Below are 20,966 nucleotides of genomic sequence, written 5' to 3'. Positions count from 1 at the left end.
AAGTCTCTGGGTCCTGCAGCCCGTCACCCTCAGGTCTTAAAAGAGGTGGCTAATGAGGTCAGAGACACATTGATGTTAATTTTCCAAAATTCGCTAGATTCTGGAAAAGTTCCATCAGACTGGCAAGTAGCAAATATAACCCCTCTATTCAAGAAGGGAGAAAGCAGAAAATAGGAAACTATAGGCCAGTTAGCCTGACATCTGTCGTGGGGAAAGCGCTAGAATCAATCATTGAGGTAGATATAGCTGGGCACTTAGAAAAAAAACTCAAGGTAATTGGGAAGAATCAGAATGGTTTTGTGAAAGGGAAATCATGTTTAACCAATTTATTGGAGCTCTTTGAAGGAGTAACTTGCGCCGTGGATAAAGGGGAGCTTGTAGATGTACTGTAATTGGATGTCCAGGAGACATTCAATAAGATGCCACATCGAAGGTTATTGCGGAAAATAAAAGCTCATGGTGTCGGGGGCAACATATCAGCATGGATAGAAGATTGGCTGGCTGGGAGAAAACAGAGTATGCATAAATGAGTCATTTTCTGATTGGCAGGATGTAACGAGCGGAGTCCCGCAGGGGTCTGTACTGGGGCCTCAACTTTTAACAATTTATATCAATGACTTAGATGAGGGCAACGAAGGCATGGTAGCTAAATTTGCAGATGACGCAAAGATAGGTAGGAAGGTATGTTGTGAAGAGGACATAAGGAGGTTGCAGGTAGACTTAGATAGGTTGAGTAGGTGGGCAAAAATCTGGCAGATGGAGCACAATGTGGGAAAATATGAAGTTGCTCACTTTGGCAGGAAGGATAAAAAAAAAAGTAAAGTATTACATAAATGGAATACGACTGCAGAATTCCAAGGTGCGGAGGGATCCCGTGCATGAGTCACAAAAAGCTAGTATGCAGGTACAAGTAATTAAGAGGGCTAATGGAATGCTATCCTTCATTACGAGAGGAACTGAACATAAAAGTAAGGATGTTATGCTTCAGTTATACAGGGCATTGGTGAGGCCACATCGTGAATACTGTGTTTAGTTTTGGTCTCCTTATTTAACAAAGAATGTTAATACATTAGAGGCAGTTCAGAGATGATTTACTGGATTGATACATGGAATGAGTGGGTTGTCTTATAAGGAAGGGTTAGACAGACTGGGCTTGTTTCCACTGGAGTTTAGAACAGTGATGGGTGACTTGATTGAAGTATATAAGATCCTGAACAGTCTTGACAAGGTGGACATGGAAATTATGTTTCCTCTTGTGGGTGAGTCTAGAACTAGAGGGCACTGTTTTAAAACTAGGGGGTGCCCTTTTAAGACAGAGATGAGGAGAATTTTTTTCTCTCAAAAAGGTTGTGAGACTTTGGAACTCTCTGCCTCAGAAGGCGGTGGAAATGGGGTCATTGAATATCTTTAAGACAGAGACAGGTAGGTTCCTGTTAGGCAAGGGAATCAAAGGTTATTGGGGGTAGGTGGGAATGTGGAATTAGTAGTATAAACAGATCAACCATGATCTTATTGAATGGTGGGGCAGGCTCAACGGGCTGAATGGTCTACTTCTGCTCCTATTTCATATGTTCATATGAACCTTTCTTTGCACAATTTCTTTGACACACACAAAGAAATAGTAAATACCTGATTTCAAAGTCTATGTTGGCCTCATATGACTGATAGTTATACATTGGGGTTGAACCAAAGCGGAATCCTTGCTCTAGCAAGCGTTTCGCAGGGGCAATTAAACGAGGTAGTGCCATCGTAATCTTCAGAAACGGCATCTTAGTATTTCCTCCATAGCCGTACATATCTGTAATTACACACCAGTCATCACCTGAAAGCATATCCTCAGGAATGTTGAAACATACTGATTTTCTTCATGCCTCTCCTTAACATAGTTTACCCTGCTAGGACATTCCCTTTGGAACGGGAACTTTCTGGTGCCTTGTCAAAGCGGACTTCCTTTCATGCAAAACTAGACAACATGCCATAAATGCAAGCTGTTGTAGAGCAAGTATCACAGGCTATTCAACTGTAGTGGTCCTCATAGAGTCTAGTCATCTGCTCACTTGACACCCAGACACACACACTTTCCAGCAGGGCTCAAGGTGATGAGGAGTCAGAAACTTGCCCTCGCCTTAGCCCTGTTCAGGTCAATTGTGACACTCTTATCGTAGCTCTAGCTCACATCAAACCATCTCCTGCTAGAACTCATTCTTCTCAGAATCTGGAAACCAAAGTGCTTTACCTTCCTCTTCCTCTGACAATCTACAGGCTCCTACATGTTCAAAAAAGCTTTCTAATTTACCTGATGATCAATCCTACTACTTTCAACCATTGTGGCATTTCTCAATGGAGTTTGGCCCTTCTCCTTGGTTTCCCCAACCATTACATGGGAGAGAACTGCAGGAGCCACACAAATGAATTTTATACTTACTCTCCTTCAGACAAATATCAACTGCCAGAACCACTTGTGAAATGTTGTCCTTATTTGATCTCATGTCCTTAATCACAATTGCGTTCAGCTCCCGCTGAAAATCATGGAGGTGTTGCGAACCAAAATCTGTCAGGCGAATTATGTTTCATGGTTAATAAAACCAAACAGTAACAAAAACGTGACTGCTCAGAGGGTCCATAGCAGTGAGACACATCACCTTGGGAGGTGACCACAACAGACTTTTAACCAAAATAACATTGCAAATATTTACTTACTCAAGCAATGCCAGGTAGGACAGCAGCCTTTATAGTTTTGACGCTGAACAACACATCCAGGTTCAAACAGAGGCTTAAGCAGAGTTCAGCTCTGTCAATATTCTTGTCTTTGCCATGCATTTAGCTCCAGCCTTCCCTTTAGTGGGTAACACTAGTTCTCACAGACTATCAATGCCTGAAGTGATCCAAGAAGCCACCACATTCTCAGGGCAACTCGGGATGGCCAATAAATACGGCCTTACTAGCATCATAAGAACAAATGGGGCAACAGAAAGAGATTCAATAGGAGCTTACAAAGAGGAACTGAATAAATACTTGAAGAGATATTCAGGAAGAGCTGGGGAGTGGGACTACCCGGGCTACTCTTTGAAAGGCCTGGAGCAGACATGATGGGCCAAATGGCCTCTCTGTGCTTTACTATTCTATAAATGCTCCTTTTAAGTCAGCCTCTCAAGCCAACAGAACGTGGCATGCCATTGCAAAGGGGAGAGATCCGTAGCCGAAGAAGAGAACAAAAGAAAACACTGGAACTCTAGTAAATAAGCCTGGGAATATCTTGCAAATGGGAAATTCCTGAGACACTGATGCATCCTATATGTCACATTTTCACCATCCCCAAGGTAGATTAGGCGCGGGTTCCTAGAATTTAGAAGAAGGCAACCTCATTGAAATATATAAAATTCTTAAGAGGCTCGACAAGGCAAATGCTGGGAGGATATTTCCCCTAGATGGAGGGTCTAGAACTAGGGATCACAATCTCAGAATAAGGATTGGCTGTTTAGGGCTGAGATGAGGAGAAATTTCTTCACTCTAAGGGTTGTGAACTTTTGGAATTTTCTGCCCCAGAGAGCCATTGATTCTCAGGCACTAACTATATTCAAGACAGAGATCAGTGCTTTTTTGTACCTTAAGGAAATCAATGGATATGGAGATAGTAAAGTAAGATGGAGTTGAGGTAGAGGATCAGGGATGATCTCTTGGAATGACGGAGCAGACTTGAAGGGCTGAAAAGCCTGCTCCTGTCCCTATTTCTTGTTCTCATTAGAAGTTAAATAAAAGTTAGCTATAATCAAGGAACAAATTAGACAATCTCACTTGCAGATGGAAAAAGAATGGGTAATTTGTTAAATTCAGCAGATTTATACTGGCATAATTTTGAGATTCTGGTTCAAAGTGCATTTTAGGGCCAAAATAGAGTGAATTTTCTGCTATGGCTCCTGTGTTATATCTGACAGGGAGGTAGTCAATACTGAAACTTGGCAACTAAAGTGGAATGTGAATCCACTTTACAGAAAGTGGATCCTTATAAAAGTCAAATCATCTCCATTATTGTAAGGGTTTACAAAATCTCACCAGGTGGTGCCTTAACGTAGAAGTAAGGCATGAATCCATGTACGTGGCAGCAGACACTATTCCCTTCCATTGTAATTCCAAACATTCGGGTAACAGGAACTGGTCCCTGTTTATTCCCAGGCATTCCAGCAACATAGGATCCTTCAAGAAAAAGAAAACTACAATTATTAAAAATAACAGGCACTCATCTCATTTGCTGTTTGGAGGAGCTCACTGCATACAAATTAGCTGCCAGGTTTCCAACATTATTTACACTCCAAAGATACTTCATTGGCTGTAAAGCACTTTGGGATGTCCTATGGTTGTGAAAGTCATTATATAAATGCAAGCTTTTTTTATGTCTTATGTTCTTATGAAATGGAGTTAAGGAAGAAAAGCATAGTGGACAAAACGAACAAGAGTGGAAAAGAATCACATTTTGAATTTTCTCAAGTATTCCTTCTAACAGGTTCAAAGAAAGGCACACAGAGGAATCTGGCAAAAGGACTTCAAACAGAGGAAACAAAGCTTTCTCTATATTATTCAGCACAGACTCAATGGGCCAAAAGGCCTTCTTCTGTGCTGCATTGTTCTATGATTCTATGGTTAAAAACTAAGAGAGGAAGATAATTATTAATGAAAGATAATATTGGCGCAATTGAAACTACTGAAGGGGAAACGGCAGAGTTAACGCTCCCCAGGCAGGAAAATAATGGTTCACTGTCTAATTATCATGATACAAGAAGCATGTGTTTGACGTCACTGAGTAGGTGGTTGCTATGTTAAACGTATGGAAGATTTGCAAATTCCTGAGCCAGGTGGCCTATGTTGAAGGAGACTACCAAGGAAATTTGCATAGCACTGGCTACAGTAATAATACATTCAGCAGGGCTGGAAATATAATGCTTGTTTCTCAAATGGGGATCAAACTTGAGCCAGACCCAAAGCATACAAAAAAGGTTTGAGCAGGAACTTGAACGGTAAAGGTCAGTAAGGATTTAGGAGGTGAGCATGCTGCTCGACAAACCTCAACTTCCCTCACAACATTACAAATAAAATAAACCCTATGATACTGTTTATTTGCATGTTTAAGGTCTAGTGGTTAGGATTCGGCGCTTTCACCGCCGCTGCCCGGGTTCGATTCCCGGTCAGGGAAGTGCGCGATTTTAGTGAGAGGGGAGCTTGTCATATTGACTGTTACAGCGTTTAAAGCTTTTGACAAGGCCAAAATGAAAGAAAGACTTGCCTTTCTGTAACACCTTTCACAACCACAGAACGCCCCAAATCATTTTACAACCAATTAAGTATTTTTGAAGTGTAGTCACTCTTGTAATGCAGCAGCCATTTGCACACAGGAAGCTCCCACAAGCAGCAATACCATAACGAACAGATCATTTACCAAATTAATCTGGAATTAAATTGCAGGCAGATGAGGAAGCCAGGATATAGGTCAGCTAAGCCAATAGAGAATATAACTTTACACTCGGAAAAAATATTCCTTTACTCAAAAGTTACCTGGTAAATAATCACGAAAAGTTCTGGAATTAAAGGGGCGAGGGAAGTGCAAAATGAAGTCGGATGCTCGGCTGGTTGAGTTGAAACGCCACCGGGCTAAGTTTGATAGACTAAATGGCCTTTTCTCCTCAGCTTTTTTCTCTAGTTAGGAAAGAACTATTTATAATTAAACAGGAGTAGGCCATTCAGCCCCTTGAGCTTGTTCCATCATTCAATTAGATTACAACTGATTTGCATTTCAGCTCTGTCACCCTGCCTTGGTTCTGTAACCCTTAATGTCCTTGACCATGGGTAACGAATCCACCTCCAAGCCTCAAAAGCTTTTGGGTGAAGCTTTGATACTATGTCACAGTCTAACTGGGAGTGGGGAGAGTTGAATTCAAGCTTCCTCCGAGCTTTCTATTGCCCACCAACCCTTGGTCCCACCACTTACCCACGTAGTACTCCAGCTCCATCTGCTGGAAGGTGATTGTATCCACTTTTGGGTCAATTTTGGGTGCTGGCGGGCGCTGCCATTTGTTGTTCATAACCTTGGAAGAAAACAGGTTTCCTAAACACAGGGAAGAAAAAGAGCTTTTAGCACAAGTCAAATTATCTGTATTTAGCCACCGGACAGGCAAAATGGCCAAGGTGAATGGAAAAGGGAAGAATACATGGCACAGTTTAAGAGAAATTATCCCATTTTCCTTAGTATAAAATCACCAGAGATCACTGGAAATCAGAAGTTCATCTGTCACAGTTCAAGGCTCAGAACGGATTTCCTTCTTTCAGTGTTCTTCCCTCCTCTTCTAGGTGCCACTGCTTACTCAGGTTCCAAGGGCATCAGTGGCTGATGGTACCTCGCCCAAGTGGCCAATCTTCAGACATGAGCCTTGATAATTAATGTCAATGAGCTATTTGGCCACAAGAGGCCATCACAACTAACGCTTGCCCTGTGTTCACACAACACCATCCCTCCCCTCAACTACATTCACAGTCATAGGAGAATGAGGAAGCCTAATCGATTTTTTTTTTGCCTCTCACCTAGATTTCAACTGTGTCCCAAAGGCTACACCAGCTGAGACCTGCTTACTCAGGCCCACAGCTCTGTACCACAGACCTGAACTCATGTCCTTGGAAGATATTCACACAAGCATTTCTCTCTCAACCCACAGAGAGGTGAGCAACATGCCCGAGAGAGCAAAGGTGCCTTTATCTTTTGGATACAGAATCACATTAATTCTGCCAAAAGACACAGTAAAATCAGTAATTGATAATACTGGAGTGAAAATTTATTCGAGTGTGGTTACTTTTTGGATTTATTTTGACTAATTTTCAAAAGGAATAATTTGGGAAAGAACTACATTTATATTGACAGGAGGAGTGGGAGATTTTTATGCAAACAGTATTCACACAAATGTAATAAATAAACGATGAAATTAAAGCTGGTTAAAAATGCTGATGACTAGGTATTTTAAGTTGTTTCCCCAAACATCAGAAAATAATTAAGCCATTTGTTAGCCTGTCTTGCTAATCGATAAACTTCACATCCACTATTTTAGAAGTCTCTGTCTGGGATGCTGGGCAAGGGTGGTCTGTCAAAGGCTCTCTCTTCTGGTTGTGAACAAAGGGTAATAGAGATGGAAATACACTGGAACAGTCAAGTTTTAAAGTGAAAGATGCTGGATCAGGCTTTTGCCCAGAATCAGAAGGTTCGGATGTGGGAGAGTTTTGTTTAAGTTGAGCACAATCACCTTGTGGTCTAGGGTAGTGAAGCATATTCACTGATATGCATTATCAAGCAGGGACAAGTCATAGTGATTAAAGTGAATGAAGTTAGTCATAAGCACTACACTGAGGCAATTTGCTGATGATTCCAGTATTTAATCCATTCCCAACTCCTCTGATAACGAAGCAGCACATGTCAACCTACTACAGGTCCCTGACAATATCCAAACTTGGGCTAACAAGTGGTACATGACATTCACACAAGTGGTGGGTGGTGACCATCATGAGAAGGAAGAAGTCCAGCTGTCTCCTCTTAACCTATAATGGTACTACCGTCATAGAGTCCTACGTCATTAACAAATCAGGTGGTCCCCATCGACCAGAAGCTTAACTGAACCAGCACATAACACCATCATTTTTTAAGGGGGAAGACGATGGCATAATGGTATTGTCGCTGCACTAGTAATCTAGAGACCCAGGATGATGCTCTGAGAGCCTGGGTTCAAATCCAGATGGTGGAATTTGAATTCAATAAAAATCTGGAATTAAAAGTCTAACGATGGCCATGAAACCATAGTCAATTGTTGTAAAAACCCATCTGGTTGCCCTTTAGGGAAGGAAAATCTGCCATCCTTACCTGGCCTACATGTGACTCCAGACCCCACAGCAAAGTGGTCTTAAATGCCCTCTGAACTAGGGCAACTAGGGATGCAGCAACACCCACATCCCATGAACGAATAATTTTTTTAAAATCGCTACAAGAGCAAGATGCCTCCTGACCCCTCAAAGCCTCTCTACCACCAAAAAGCCACAAGTCAGGACGGCTATGGAATACTCACCGCTCAGCGATATTCAGCAACATCCAGGGATACAGGAATTTGCTTGACTAGAGTTCCCGCTCTCAATATCTACCTGATCCATCACCAGTGCCCTCCATATACAAGGGACATGGGGTCTGCTGATAGGAGAGAGAACTATACCACTAAACCAAGAGCACAACAAGACCCAAATTTACAACAGAAACCCTTTCAGTTGAAGGGCCCAGTTTCAACGTTCAGAGATATGGCACCTGATTTCAGATAAGGTAGCGAGCAGTAAGAGTGCTACAATTAGAGGCAGTGCCCAGTTCAGCCAGCCTTCCTATTGCTAAACTCGATTCGGTGTCGAAAAATACATGCACAGAGGTCAGAGGAGACTACCTGCGATGTCCCCGTGAACAAACAACCTCCTAATGTTCACTACTGAAGCTTATACATTGAGAATAGTCACTTGGGTGAGGTACAGAAGATCTGTCAGTGCTCAGGGAGCTGAACCCAACAAAGAGGGGTAGAAAACGAGAAGAAAAATGTCTTAAAATAAATTAACATTCCCACATTCATTGGAATGGTTGGAAGTGAAAAAAAACACAGGTCCATCCATCCAGCTCAACTGCTACCAGCCTGGTTATCATACAATAATGATAATAATTGCTGACTAAACACAGCAATCAATCTCTTATCAATTAGTCTATATCAAACCCAGTCATTCACATCTAAAACAATCCGCCACCTACCAATTGGAACCACGTCATTCGATGCCTGCACTTCCTTGGCATCCATTGCCATTTCTGCCTCCACTTCATCCAGATACGCCAGCTCTTCTTCAAACTGTGACGGTCCCTCATCATCCCAATCTCCACGGAGCCTCTTCGCCTGTGGCCGATTGCCATCACCACTGCCGCCAAACGGCTTGTTTCTTGCAAACTGCATTTTATCTATTTAAAGAGAAAGGATGTTGCCGGTCATTTAATTGGGAGTTCTGCAGACATCGGGTGCTTTTAAAGAAGAACTTGCATTTATATAGCACCTTTCATGTCCAAGGTGCTTTACAGCCAATAATGTCCTTTTGAAGTATAGTCACTATTATAGTGTGTATGGTTCACATCAATATTCCAGCCTGCACAAGCAAAAAGACTTATTGTAATAATAGAAGCATTTTATTTTCTGTATCACTGAAAAGAGAGACGTGTTGAAGCTTCTCATCTTGCACTCATCAGGACAAATGCAAGAATGTCAAATTTCAAATTATTATAACAATTTATATTACAGGAGAAAATAATGCTGATTGGTTATAGCTCCACGAGCTACAAGATTGGCCACGACAATGATCATATAAATGGGGCCCTTGCCATTTGCTCAGCTTGTAAGCTTGATGCAGAAATAGAGCCCATCAAAGCTATCCCACAGGACAATGGCTGTCCTGATCAGGTCATTGTTCACTGTGTATCATGCAAACTCACAAATTGACCAAGAGCTGCCTCTTATCAACCTGAAAAGTGCCCGGTCTACCTCAGGTTACCCTTGAAAGACAAAAGTATCTCAAACATTTGAACAACAGGTTAAGCAAGCCATTTCATGCTGCTAATATGCAGTGGCTACGCAAGTGGTATTTTCCACTAATAGGGTGCTGGCCTCAGTCCCAAAGGATGTTCTGCCTACCACACAATTGAGCAATGTTGTGTAAAAATTCCAATGCTGGTACAATACTATGTATGTACGCCGTACGTCACAACGATTGGCTGATAGGAGCATGCTGTATGATTCTTCAGTTGTTCATAATAGGCAGAATACACACCGTACTCAACCAACCCGCACTTGCAAAACTTAAAACAAAACATCTACTGTTAGATGTAATTCTGCGATTGGGCAGAACTTGCTGAACAATCCTAAGTGCGTTAATCACTACACTGGTGGGGTGAAGATGGTGGCATAGTGGTACTGTCACTAGACTAGTAATCCAGGGGCCCAGGCTAATGCTCTGGCGACATAGGTTCAAATTTCTCAGCAGCTAGTGGAATTTGAACTCAATTAATAAAATACAGGGTATAAAGCTAGTCTCATAGATTGTCGTAAAAACCCATCTGGTTCACTAATGGCCTTTAGGAAAGAAAACATGCCATCCTTACCTGGTCTGGTCTTTCCAAACCCACAATATGTGGTTGACTCTTAACTCCCCTCTAGCACACCACGCAGTTCAAAGGCAATTAGAAATAGGCAACAAATGCTGCATTGCCCACATCCCATGAAAGACAAAAGAAAAAGAAAATCAATTTATATAATCAGTCGAGCTCGTAGCGTGGTTCATTTACACTTGGTAGAAGCGACATACATTCATATGCAGGGACCTGTTCTCTGCAAACAAAAGGAATATGTTCAAGTCTTGTGCTTTTCTTGAGTTACCTGGGAGCTTGGGGAGCCTATAGTTTCCCATTGCTTTCTCCATGGCAACAACATGGCCAATCAGAATTGATTTGCCAACCAATCAGCATTAAGTTTTATTTGGATCCTTAAATCCTAACCTAGCATTTCACAGAATAGTAGATACACCACCATGGGCCTGCCTGGATCTTTTGGGATGTGAACACCAGGCCTTCCAGAATAATGGGATCTTTCCAATGGCGAATTCCAAAGGAATTGAATACACGGGCGGGCGGTATCTGTGATCGTCACTGCCCATCATAACACACTCTCCTAAGGAAAAGCAGAACAATAATATGCAAAAGTACATCTTGCCAAATGTGGAACTAAACGGCCAACCCTTCACCACATAGAAAACACACATTGGGATAGCATTAAAACGGTTTCACCAAATAATTCAAGCTTTGCTTTTAAGTCATCTCAACTGCCTTGCTACAGCGCTGTCGGATAATGTAATCCAGTCGATGATAGAGCATAATATACATCCTGGTCGTGTCTCAAAAACAGCAACCTCAGGACGAAGACCATGCTGCATTTCGGAACTTGATGGTTTTCGGGGGAAAAAAACTGGAACCCCTTAATTCAGTGATAGGGGACGCATGAAAACCAAATAGTATGATACCCAGGTCAAGGGTCACTCCGACCACTCGGAGAGCAAGAAATGACAGGAGCGTGAAGCTACCGGGATGCAGCAACTCCCTGAACTGCTCTGGGCAGGGTCAGGTGGGGTCAAAGGTCACTCAGCCACTCAAAACATCAGGTGCTAGAACCAGAAACCGACTCGGCAAGCCATAGCATCGATGCAGCAACTCCCCGAACAAGCCAGTGATCTTTCTTCATTCATTTAAAATTATTGCACAGCCCGCTTTAAAAAAGTGTCTGGTTCTCAGGCACCACCAGTTTTCGGATAGCTGGATTTGAGGTACTGTACATGCACTAACCAGATTATAAACATAATATGTTGTACCTGCATTACTGCATAGAAATTGTCTGCCATGTTTTGGCATTGCTATCCCAAGTTTATGTTCACCACATAACAAAACAACCCCTGGCGCTACTTCTCCACAGTTCTTGCTTGCTGTGTTATTTTCCTCAGATTAAGAATCACTCAACAATCATTATCAACCATGTCTCAATTGGTAGCCCTCTTGCCCAAGTCAGGTGGCTGCAGACCTGAGCCTCACTCAGGGTTTGAGCACCTACTCCAGGCCAACACACCCACTGCAGTGCTGAGGGAATGCTCCACTGTCAAGGGTGCCACCTTTTAGATGAGATGTTAAATAGAGGCTCCATCTGTCTTTAAGAGCTACCACAATGCTAATCAAAGAGCAGGAGAGCTCTCTCAGTGTTCTGGCCAACCTTCATGCCTTAACCAACATATAAATCAGATGACCTAGCAATTTATTTTATTCCTGTTTGTAGGGCCTTGCTGTTCACAAATTGATGCCACAATTACTACATTACAACAGCAATTTCACTTCAAAAGTACTTGACTGTAAAGCACTTCAGAACATCCTAAGGATGTAGAAGGTGCTATATAAATGCAAGTTTCTTTCCTTTGGCCCTTAAAGAATCCAAGGCAGTATTGGTTAGAAGAGTGTCCCCAGAATCCTGGTCTGCATTCCTCCCTCAACCAATGCCATCACTGGAAGCAGCTCATTCATCTCACTGCTGTTTATGGGATCTCATTGTGCATAACACATTGAGCTACAACTGCCTACAGAACAAGTCACCACACTATAGAACAATTCGCTGTATGCGAGATGCTTCAGGAAATATGAGATAGGGCAAGGCGCAATGTAACTCATGAATCACTCACAGCAATTGAGAAAGAGACAGAATCAGAATGTGCACTGCCTGAGTTGGTGAAGGCATGTTCAATTGAAGCATTCAAAAGGGGACATACAAACCAGGAGTAGGCCTTTCGGCCCTTCTAGCCTGCTCCGCCATTCAATAAGATCATGGCTGATCCAATTATAACCTCCCACCTACCCCTGGTAACCCTTCACCCTTTTGTTTATCAAGAATCTATCTACCTCTGCCTCCACTGCCTTTTGAGAAAGGGAAATCCAAAGACTCACTACCCTCAGAAAAAATTCTTCTCATCTCTTAAATGGGCGACCCATTATTTGTAAACAGGGAACCCTAGTTCTAGATTCTCCCACAAGAAGAAACATCCTTTCCTCATTGACCCTGTCAGGACCCCTCAGGATCTTATATGTTTCAATCAAGTCGCCTCTTACTCTTCTAAACACAAGCCTAGCCTGTCCAATCTTTCCTCATAAGACAACCTGCCCATTTCTGGCACTAGTTTAGTAAACCTTCTCTGAACTGATTCTAACGCATTTACATTCTTCCTTAAATAAGGAGACCTACAGTCCATAGTGCTCCAGATGTGGTCTCACGAGCATCCTGTACAACTGAAGCTGGTGTACTACTTTTGTAATCAATTCCCCTCACAATAAACAATAACATTCTATTAGCTTTCCTAATTACTTGCTGTATCTGCATACTAGCTTTTTGTGATTCATGCACTAAGACACCCAGATCCCTCTGAATCTCAGAGCTCTGCAATTTCTCACCATTAGATAATATGCTTCTTTTTTATTCTTCCTGTCAAAATGGATAATTTCACATTTTCCCGCATTATACTCCATTTGCCAGATCTTTGCCCATTCATTTAACCCATCCATGTCCCCTTGTAGCCTCCTTACGTCCTCTTCTCAACCTACTTTCCTTCCTATCTTTGTATCATCAGCAAATGTAGCAACCATACCTTCAATCCCTTCATCCAAGTCATTTATTTAGTTACTGTTATCTGAAAAGTTAGAATGTGCAGGGTTACAGGGAGAAGGCTGGGGAATGTTACTAGGTGAGTTGCTCATTCAAAGAGCCAGTGCAGACACAATGGGCCAAGTGGCCTCCTTCTATGCCATAACAATTCTTTGAATTTGATAACGGAGTCACATAATTAGGAAAGCTAATAGAATGTTATCATATATTATGAGTGGTATTGATTACAAAAGTAGGGAGGACATGCTTCAGTTGTACAGGGCACTGGTGAGACTACATCTGGAGTGCTGTGTACAGTACTGGTCTCCTTATTTAAGGATAGATTTAATTGCGTTACAAGCAGTTCAGAGTTAGGCTATTACCAGGAATGGGCGGGTTGCCTCATGAGGGAAGGCTGGACAGGTTGGAATTTAGAAGAGTAAGAGGCAACTTCATTGAAACCTTTAAGATCCTGAGGGGGTCTTGAGAGGGTGGATGTGCAGAACATGTTTCCTCTTGTGTGGGAATCTAGAACTAGGGGTCGCTCATTTAAGACAGAGATGAGAAATTTTCTCTCTGAGGGCTGAGTGTCTTTGGAACTCTCTTCCTCAAAAGGCAGTGGAAGATGAGTCTGAATATTTTTAAGGCAGAGCTGGATAGGTTATTGATAAACAAGGGGGTGAAACGTTATCAGGGGGAGGTGGGAATGTGGGGTTGAGGCTACAATCAGATCAACCATGACCTTATCGAATGGTGGAGCAGGCACGAGGGACCTACTCCTAATTCGTACGTTAGGTCAGGTGGACAAAAGCTTGGTCACGAGGCAGGTTTTAAGTCACCTCTAAGGAGGAAAGCGGGGTGGAGGAGAGATTCAGGGAGGGAATTGCGGAGCTCAGAGCCGGGGCAGCCGACGGCACGGTCGCCAGCCTACGGCGGAGCGATTAAAATCAGGGACGGTCAAGGGGCCAGAATTAGAGGATGGCGGATATCTCAGAGGGTTGTGGGGCTGGAGGAGATGACAAGAGGTAGACAGCGGACAAAACCACAGAGGGAGATGGGGAGGGGGAGGGGGAGGGGGATGGGGATAGGTAGGGGGATGGGGGTGGGGGGTTTGAAAACAGGTTTTGATCGTTTATAAAATCGAAGGGTTCAAACCCTGTGTCTTGTGACTGGGGCGAGCGAGATAAAGAGCCACAATGGCATCAAGGAGAGAGATTGGAGAAGCACTGTCACTGTCTAAAAATATGAACCTTTCACAGGCACAAAAAATTCCGTGAGACCAAGGGGGGGATTTGAAAATCAACCAACGGCCAAGGAGGGTGGGTGGGGGGGAGGGGGAGGATATTCAATCCCCTCCCCAGGGACAGAGAGTCTCTGAACCGCCACAACGCCGGGGCTTCCATTTTATATCGGCCTTCCCCTTCCCCTTCCTCTCCCTCCTTCCCCCCGCCCGCTGCCCGAACCGGCTTCCAGCTGCTCGGAGCTCCAAGGAAAGCCGCAGGAAACCTGCAGAGCTCTAGCCATGGCCTAGGCCTCAGGCTCCAGCTCCTTTACCTCAGCCTCTCGCTCGCGCTGCTTCTCCCCTCAATCTCCCGCCAAGGGGATAACCGCCGCCCCACCCCCCCCGGTTACCGCAGCAACGGCAGCACGTCTCACAGGATTGGCCAACAACCTCAGGCGACTCCCCCCCCCCTAATTGGTTTGACGCCTGAGCGTTGACTGGTCCACAGGAAGAGTGCTTTCTCCTGGGCGGAAAATACCAACCCCGATTGGCCTACAGCTAAGCTGCGTTCGCATTGGCTGAAAGTAGGCAACGTTGATTGGCTGATGAAACTGAGCTCTTATTGGCTGAAAGTAGGCGACGCTGATTGGCTGACGAAGCTGAGCTCTCATTGGCTGAAAATAGGCAACGTTGATTGGCTGACAAGAAAGCTGCGCTTGCATTGGCTGAAAGTAGGCAATGCTGATTGGCTGCACGCCTCTCCTTCCCACTTATAACTAGGTCTATTTCCTGCTCATTCATTGACAATGATCCTCAGGTTTATATCACTGTTAAAAAAAAGAAACGTGCATTTATGATTCTATGCATTGAATACTAATTGTATTATAATTGTATTGAACAACATGATGTATGTTGATAACTCCAGTCCCATTGCACTGTCTGACTGTCAGTAATGACCATATTGAAATGACTGTAATATTCATTGATCTTCGGGATCCGTGTGTAAAAGTTGAATCCGATTGCACTTTTTGTGATGGCGATTTAGAAACGTTTTGCAATGTTATTCGAAATATTTTATGAATAAAGTATATTTTTCCAAAAAAAACGTGCATTTATGATAAAAACAAAAAGCTAAAAGCTACTGCGGATGCTGGAAATCCAAAACAAAAACATAATTACCTGGAAAAACTCAGCAGGTCTGGCAGCATCGGCGAATAAGAAATCAGTTAACGTTTCGAGCCTTCATGGCCCTTCGGCAGAACTGAAGCATAGTTAGAAGAAGGGAGAAATATAAATTGGTAATTTATATTTTTATATTTATATTTAATTTATATTTCTCCCTTCTTCTAACTATGCTTCAGTCTGCCGAAGGGCCATGAAGGCTCGAAACGTTAACTGATTTCTTCTCCGCCGATGCTGCCAGACCTGCTGAGTTTTTCCAGGTAATTCTGTTTTTGTTGTGCATTTATGATAGTCGTTTTGAAAAGTTTTGTAATGTTCTTTCAGATATTTCATGAATAAAGTGTAATTTTTGCAAAAAAAAAAGAGACTTGCATTTATATAGAACCGTTCACAACCACTGGATGTCTTTTTAAGCGTAGTCACTGTTGTAGAAAATGCAGCAGCCCATTTGCACACAGCAAAATCCCACAAATTGCAATGTGATAATGACCAGATAATTTGTTTTAGGGATGTTAATTGAGGGATAAATTTAGGTCAGAGCACCGGGAAGAGCTCCCCTGCTCTTCTTCAAAAAAGTGCCATGTGATCTTTAATTCCACCCAAGCAGGCAGGTGAGGCCTCGGTTTAACATCTCGTTGAAAGATGGCACCTCCGACAGTGCAGGGCTCCCTCGATTGGTGAAGCATCACCCTTGATCTTTGTACTCAAGCCCTGGAGGTGGGAGTTGAACCTAGAACCTTGTGACTCAAAGGTGAGCTTGCTACCAACTGAGCCATAGCTGACACCTGCGGTGTTGAATGAGGCCATTCAGCCCATTATGCCTGTGACACCTCTAGACTCAAATATTCCAATACGCCTCTGGCTGCTCGCCCACACTCTACCCGCCACAAACTTGAAGTTACCCAAACGTCAGCTGCCCTTGTTTTAACTTGCACCAAGTCCCATTTAAAGGAGTCAATGGGGGGACAAACAGGAAGGTGGAGTTGAGACCACAACCGGATCAATTTTAAACAAAAACAAGAAAATGCTGGAAAAACTCAGCAGGTCTGACAGCATCTGTGGGGAGAGAAAAACAAAGTTAACATTTCGAGTCCGCATACGTGTATTTTGATCAGTGAAGGTAGGCTTGTGGTTGCAGATTGGTAACAGGGTTACTAATTTACACCGTGCCCTACACTGTGCTTGATCTGAGGTACGCAAATTTCTTTCATTTTTCGATTTGATCCATTTATGCTGCTTCAATAGATAGCAGCACCATACACAGGACCCGTTTGGAACATGTCTGCAACCATAAACTCACTTAAGTGGAAGCAGTTTGGCAATGCGATTAACGATGCCACGAGACAATGGGGGACAAACAGGAAGGTGGAGGTGAGACCACAACCAGATCAATTTTAAACAAAAACAGAAAATGCTGGAAAAACTCAGCAGGTCTGACAGCATCTGTGGGGAGGGAAAAACAAAGTTAACGTTTTGAGTCTGCATACGTGTATTTTGATCAGTGAAAGCATGGTCAAATCTCTCTGACCATGTACTCTCAGAAAGCAAGGAGTTTGTTCTTGCGCATGGTTTCAATTTTGGTGTGTCTTCATCCCAAATCAAACAGGAAGAGGCATTTGCTGAGTTCAAACTCCCAACTATGCCAGCACAAAGCAGCATCTACTGAATGCTTGAAGACACGTCTAGCTGATCTAGCGCATGTGTATTTCAGGATTCTGAACAACTTGTCTGGTTTTCACATGCAATGCGAATGTCTTACAGCATTTGAGGCCTTAAGACCAACCCATACACATCAGTAAACCTGACAAATGTACCGGAATAGTCATCCTTAACAAATGTGACTATATCAACAAAAGGCACGCCATTCTTAATGACGGGTCTAAATTCGTATCCATTGGACCTTGCTGCCTAACGTGACCGGACTCAAAAGTAAGCAAAAGTAAGCCTCGCTCAAAAGTAAGCTAAAAAAAACGCTCACTGGGCTTGTGTAAGAGCAATGAACTACCACATGATATATATTCATCCTCACAGCACGCTGCATCTGCGTATGTATGGGCTGCCAAGACACACAAAAGTGATGTCCCTTTACGCCCCATCATAACTATGACCGGTTTTGCACAACATGAATTAGCCAAATGGTTGGGCGAATTGTTACAACCAGTTTGAGCAAGCTTTGCAGGTACACAATGAAAGATTCCTTCACATTTGTGAAGACCATACAGGACTTGCATATCGATAGCAATGCTGTACCCATGTGCTCGCTTGACATTGCTAGCCAATGTTCCACTTAAGGAAGCCATAGACATTTGCTCAACAGCACTATACCATGGTGATTGAGACCCACCACCCACCAATCAGCATTCATCAAACTTATGAACTACTCGTGCAGCTGAGTTTAGTTTTAATGACACCATGTATGCCCAAATGGATGGTGTTGCCATGAGATCCCCTCTAGGCCCAGCTCTCACAAACATCTTTTTTGGGTTCCATGAGAAACAAGTCTTCGATGGAATGACACCTAACCTCCTACCCCTTGCATATTTCCGATACGTGGATGATACGTTTGCTATATTTAAATCTGCAGCTGCACTTAATAATTCCCTTACATGTCTTAATGGGTTCCATCTTGTGCTCAAATTCACCTTTGAAATGGAGCAGTCAAATGAACTCCCCTTCCTTGACGTACTAGTTGAGAAATCTGCCAGGGGGTTCTCTACCACAGTCTACCACTGGTCAATATATGCATTGGGGTTCTTACAGTTCCATGCGCTATAAGATTGGCCTTATTGGCAACCTTGTAAATAGGGCCTGAGCCATTTCCTCACCATGCAAGCTTGATGCTGAAATAGGGGCATCAAAACCATCCTGCAGGATAATGGCCACCCTGATCAGATTATTTCACACTGTATATCGCGCAAACTCATGAACGGGCCTAAGGCCGTCACTTTCAGCCCTGAAAAGTGCGCAGTCCACCTCAGGTTAACCTGGAAGGGCAGGGTATCACAAAAATTTCAGCAACAGGTGAAGCTCACTGTTTCACGCTGCAACTATGCAGTAGCAACGCAAGTGGTATTCGCCACTAACAGGATGCTACTGTCAAGCCAAAAAGACATTTTGGCCCATCACACAAATCAGTAATGTGATATATGAATTTCAGTGCCAGTGTGATGCTAGGTATGTAGGGTGTACATCCCAAAGACTGGCGGATCATATCAAACAGCATGTCCCAGCTGCCGTTCACAATGGGCAAGGTACAGACCGTACACAACCAGCCTGTGCTTGCAAAACTCAAAACACAGTGTCCAATATTAAAACAAAGAACAAAGAACAAAGAAAAGTACAGCACAGGAACAGGCCCTTCAGCCCTCCAAGCCTGCGCCAATCATATTGCCGGTCAACTAAAATATTTTGCATTTCCGGGGTCCATATCCCTCTATTCCCATCCTATTCATGTATTTGTCAAGCTGCCTCTTAAACACCACTATCATACCTGCTTCCACCACCTCCTCTGGCAGCGAATTCCAGACACTCACTACCCTCTGCGTAAAAAACTTGCCCCGCACATCTCCTCTATAGTTTTCTCCTCTCACTTTAAATCTATGTCCCCTAGTAATTGACTCTTCCACCCTGGGAAAAAGCTTCTGACTATCTACTCTGTCCATGCCACTCATAATTTTGTAAACTTCTATCAAGTCGCCCCTCAATCTCCGTCGCTCTAGTGAAAACCATCCGAGTTTCTCCAACCTCTCCTCATAGCTAATAACCTCCAGACCAGGCAGCATCCTGGTAAACCTCCTCTGCACCCTCTCCAACGCCTCCATATCTTTCTGGTAATGTGGCGACCAGAATTGCACGCAATATTCCAAGTGTGGCCTAACCAAGGTTCTATACAGCTGCAGCATGACTTCCCAGCTTTTATACTCAATACCCCTGCCAATGAAGGCAAGCATGCCATATGCCTTCCTGACTACCTTATCCACCTGCGTTGCCACTTTCAGTGACCTGTGGACCTGTACACCCAGATCCCTCTGCCCGTCAATGCACTTAGACCTTCCAAAATGCATTACCTCGCATCTGTCCGGATTAAACTCCATTTGCCATTTCTCCGCCCCAAGTCTCCAACCGATCTATATCCCTTTGTATCCTTTGACAATCCTCTTCACTATCTGCAACTCCTCTGACCTTAATATCGTCTGCAAACTCACTAATTAGCCCAGTTACATTTTCCTCCAAATCATTTATGTATACTACAAACAGCAAAGGTCCCAGCACTGATCCCTGCGGAACTCCACTAGTCACAGCTCTCCATTCAGAAAAGCACCCTTCCACTGCTACCCTCTGTCTTCTATGACCAAGCCAATTCTGTATCCATCTTGCCAGCTCACCTCTGATCCCATGAGACTTTACCTTCTATACCAGTCTGCCATGAGGGACCTTGTCAAAGGCCTTACTGAAATCCATGTATATAACATCCACTGCCCTTCCATCATCGACCATCTTTGTCACTTCCTCGAAAAACTCGATCAAGTTAGTGAGACACGACCTCCCCTTCACAAAACCATGCTGCCTCTCACTAATATGCCCATTTGCTTCCAAATGGTAGTAAATCCTGTCACGAAGAATCTTCTCCAATAATTTCCCTACCACTGACGTAAGGCTCACCGGCCTGTAATTTCCTGAATTATCCCTGCTACCCTTCTTAAACAACGGAACAACATTGGCCATTCTCCAGTTCTCTGGGACCTCACCCGTAGCCAGTGAGGATACCAAGATTTCTGTCAAGGCCCCAGCGATCTCCTCCCTTGCCTCCCTCAGTACCCTTGGGTAGATCCCATCTGGCCCTGGGGGCTTATCCACCTTAATATTCTTCAAGATGCCTAACACCTCCTCTTTTTTGATCTTAACATGATCCAGGCTATCTACACACTCTTCCCTAGACAAATCGACCGCTAAGTCCTTCTCTTTGATGAATACTGATGAGAAGTATTCATTTAGTATCTCTCCCATTTCTTCTGGCTCCACACACAGATTCCCACCTCTGTCCCTGAGTGGGCCTACCCTTTCCCTGGCTACCCTCTTGCTTTTTACATATGTATAAAAGGCCTTGGGATTTTCCTTAATCCTGGTTGCCAGTGACTTTTCATGACCCCTTTTAGCCCTCCTAACTCCTTGCTTAAGTTTCTTCCTACTTTCTTTATATTCTCCACGGGCTTCATCTGTTCCCAGCCTTCTAGCCCTTACGAATGCTTCCCTTTTCTTTTTGACTAATCTCACAATATCCTTCATTATCCAAGGTTCCT

The 20,966-nt window shown here is 43.5% G+C and overlaps 1 protein-coding gene across 6 annotated transcripts in view; it reads right to left on the bottom strand.

Moving 5' to 3' along the window:
- Positions 1–14,928, bottom strand: part of pold1 (polymerase (DNA directed), delta 1, catalytic subunit) — a 112,887-nt gene extending 97,959 nt beyond the window's left edge. Inside the window, exons 1-7 of one of the 6 annotated variants that reach the window (XM_078531718.1) lie at positions 14,817–14,914; positions 13,267–13,308; positions 8,807–9,007; positions 5,981–6,097; positions 4,054–4,194; positions 2,426–2,551; positions 1,630–1,798 (exon numbers count right to left, since the gene is read on the bottom strand). In XM_078531718.1, coding sequence (XP_078387844.1) covers positions 1,630–1,798; positions 2,426–2,551; positions 4,054–4,194; positions 5,981–6,097; positions 8,807–9,002 — 749 coding nt within the window. In that variant the 5' untranslated portion in view covers positions 9,003–9,007; positions 13,267–13,308; positions 14,817–14,914. Of the gene's footprint in view, positions 1–1,629; positions 1,799–2,425; positions 2,552–4,053; positions 4,195–5,980; positions 6,098–8,806; positions 9,008–9,099; positions 9,190–10,198; positions 10,252–13,266; positions 13,309–14,816 lie in introns of those variants that run through there. The other 5 variants (XM_078531721.1, XM_078531715.1, XM_078531716.1 and 2 more) reach the window with 5 other exon arrangements.
- Between the last annotated feature and the right edge of the window lie 6,038 nt (positions 14,929–20,966).

The sequence above is a fragment of the Cetorhinus maximus genome, chromosome 29 (genome assembly GCF_964194155.1).
Source record: "Cetorhinus maximus chromosome 29, sCetMax3.hap1.1, whole genome shotgun sequence".
Classification (NCBI taxonomy): Eukaryota; Metazoa; Chordata; class Chondrichthyes; order Lamniformes; family Cetorhinidae; genus Cetorhinus; species Cetorhinus maximus.
Note: the sequence above shows the minus strand (reverse complement) of the source record. Positions and strands in the feature narration are given on the sequence as shown.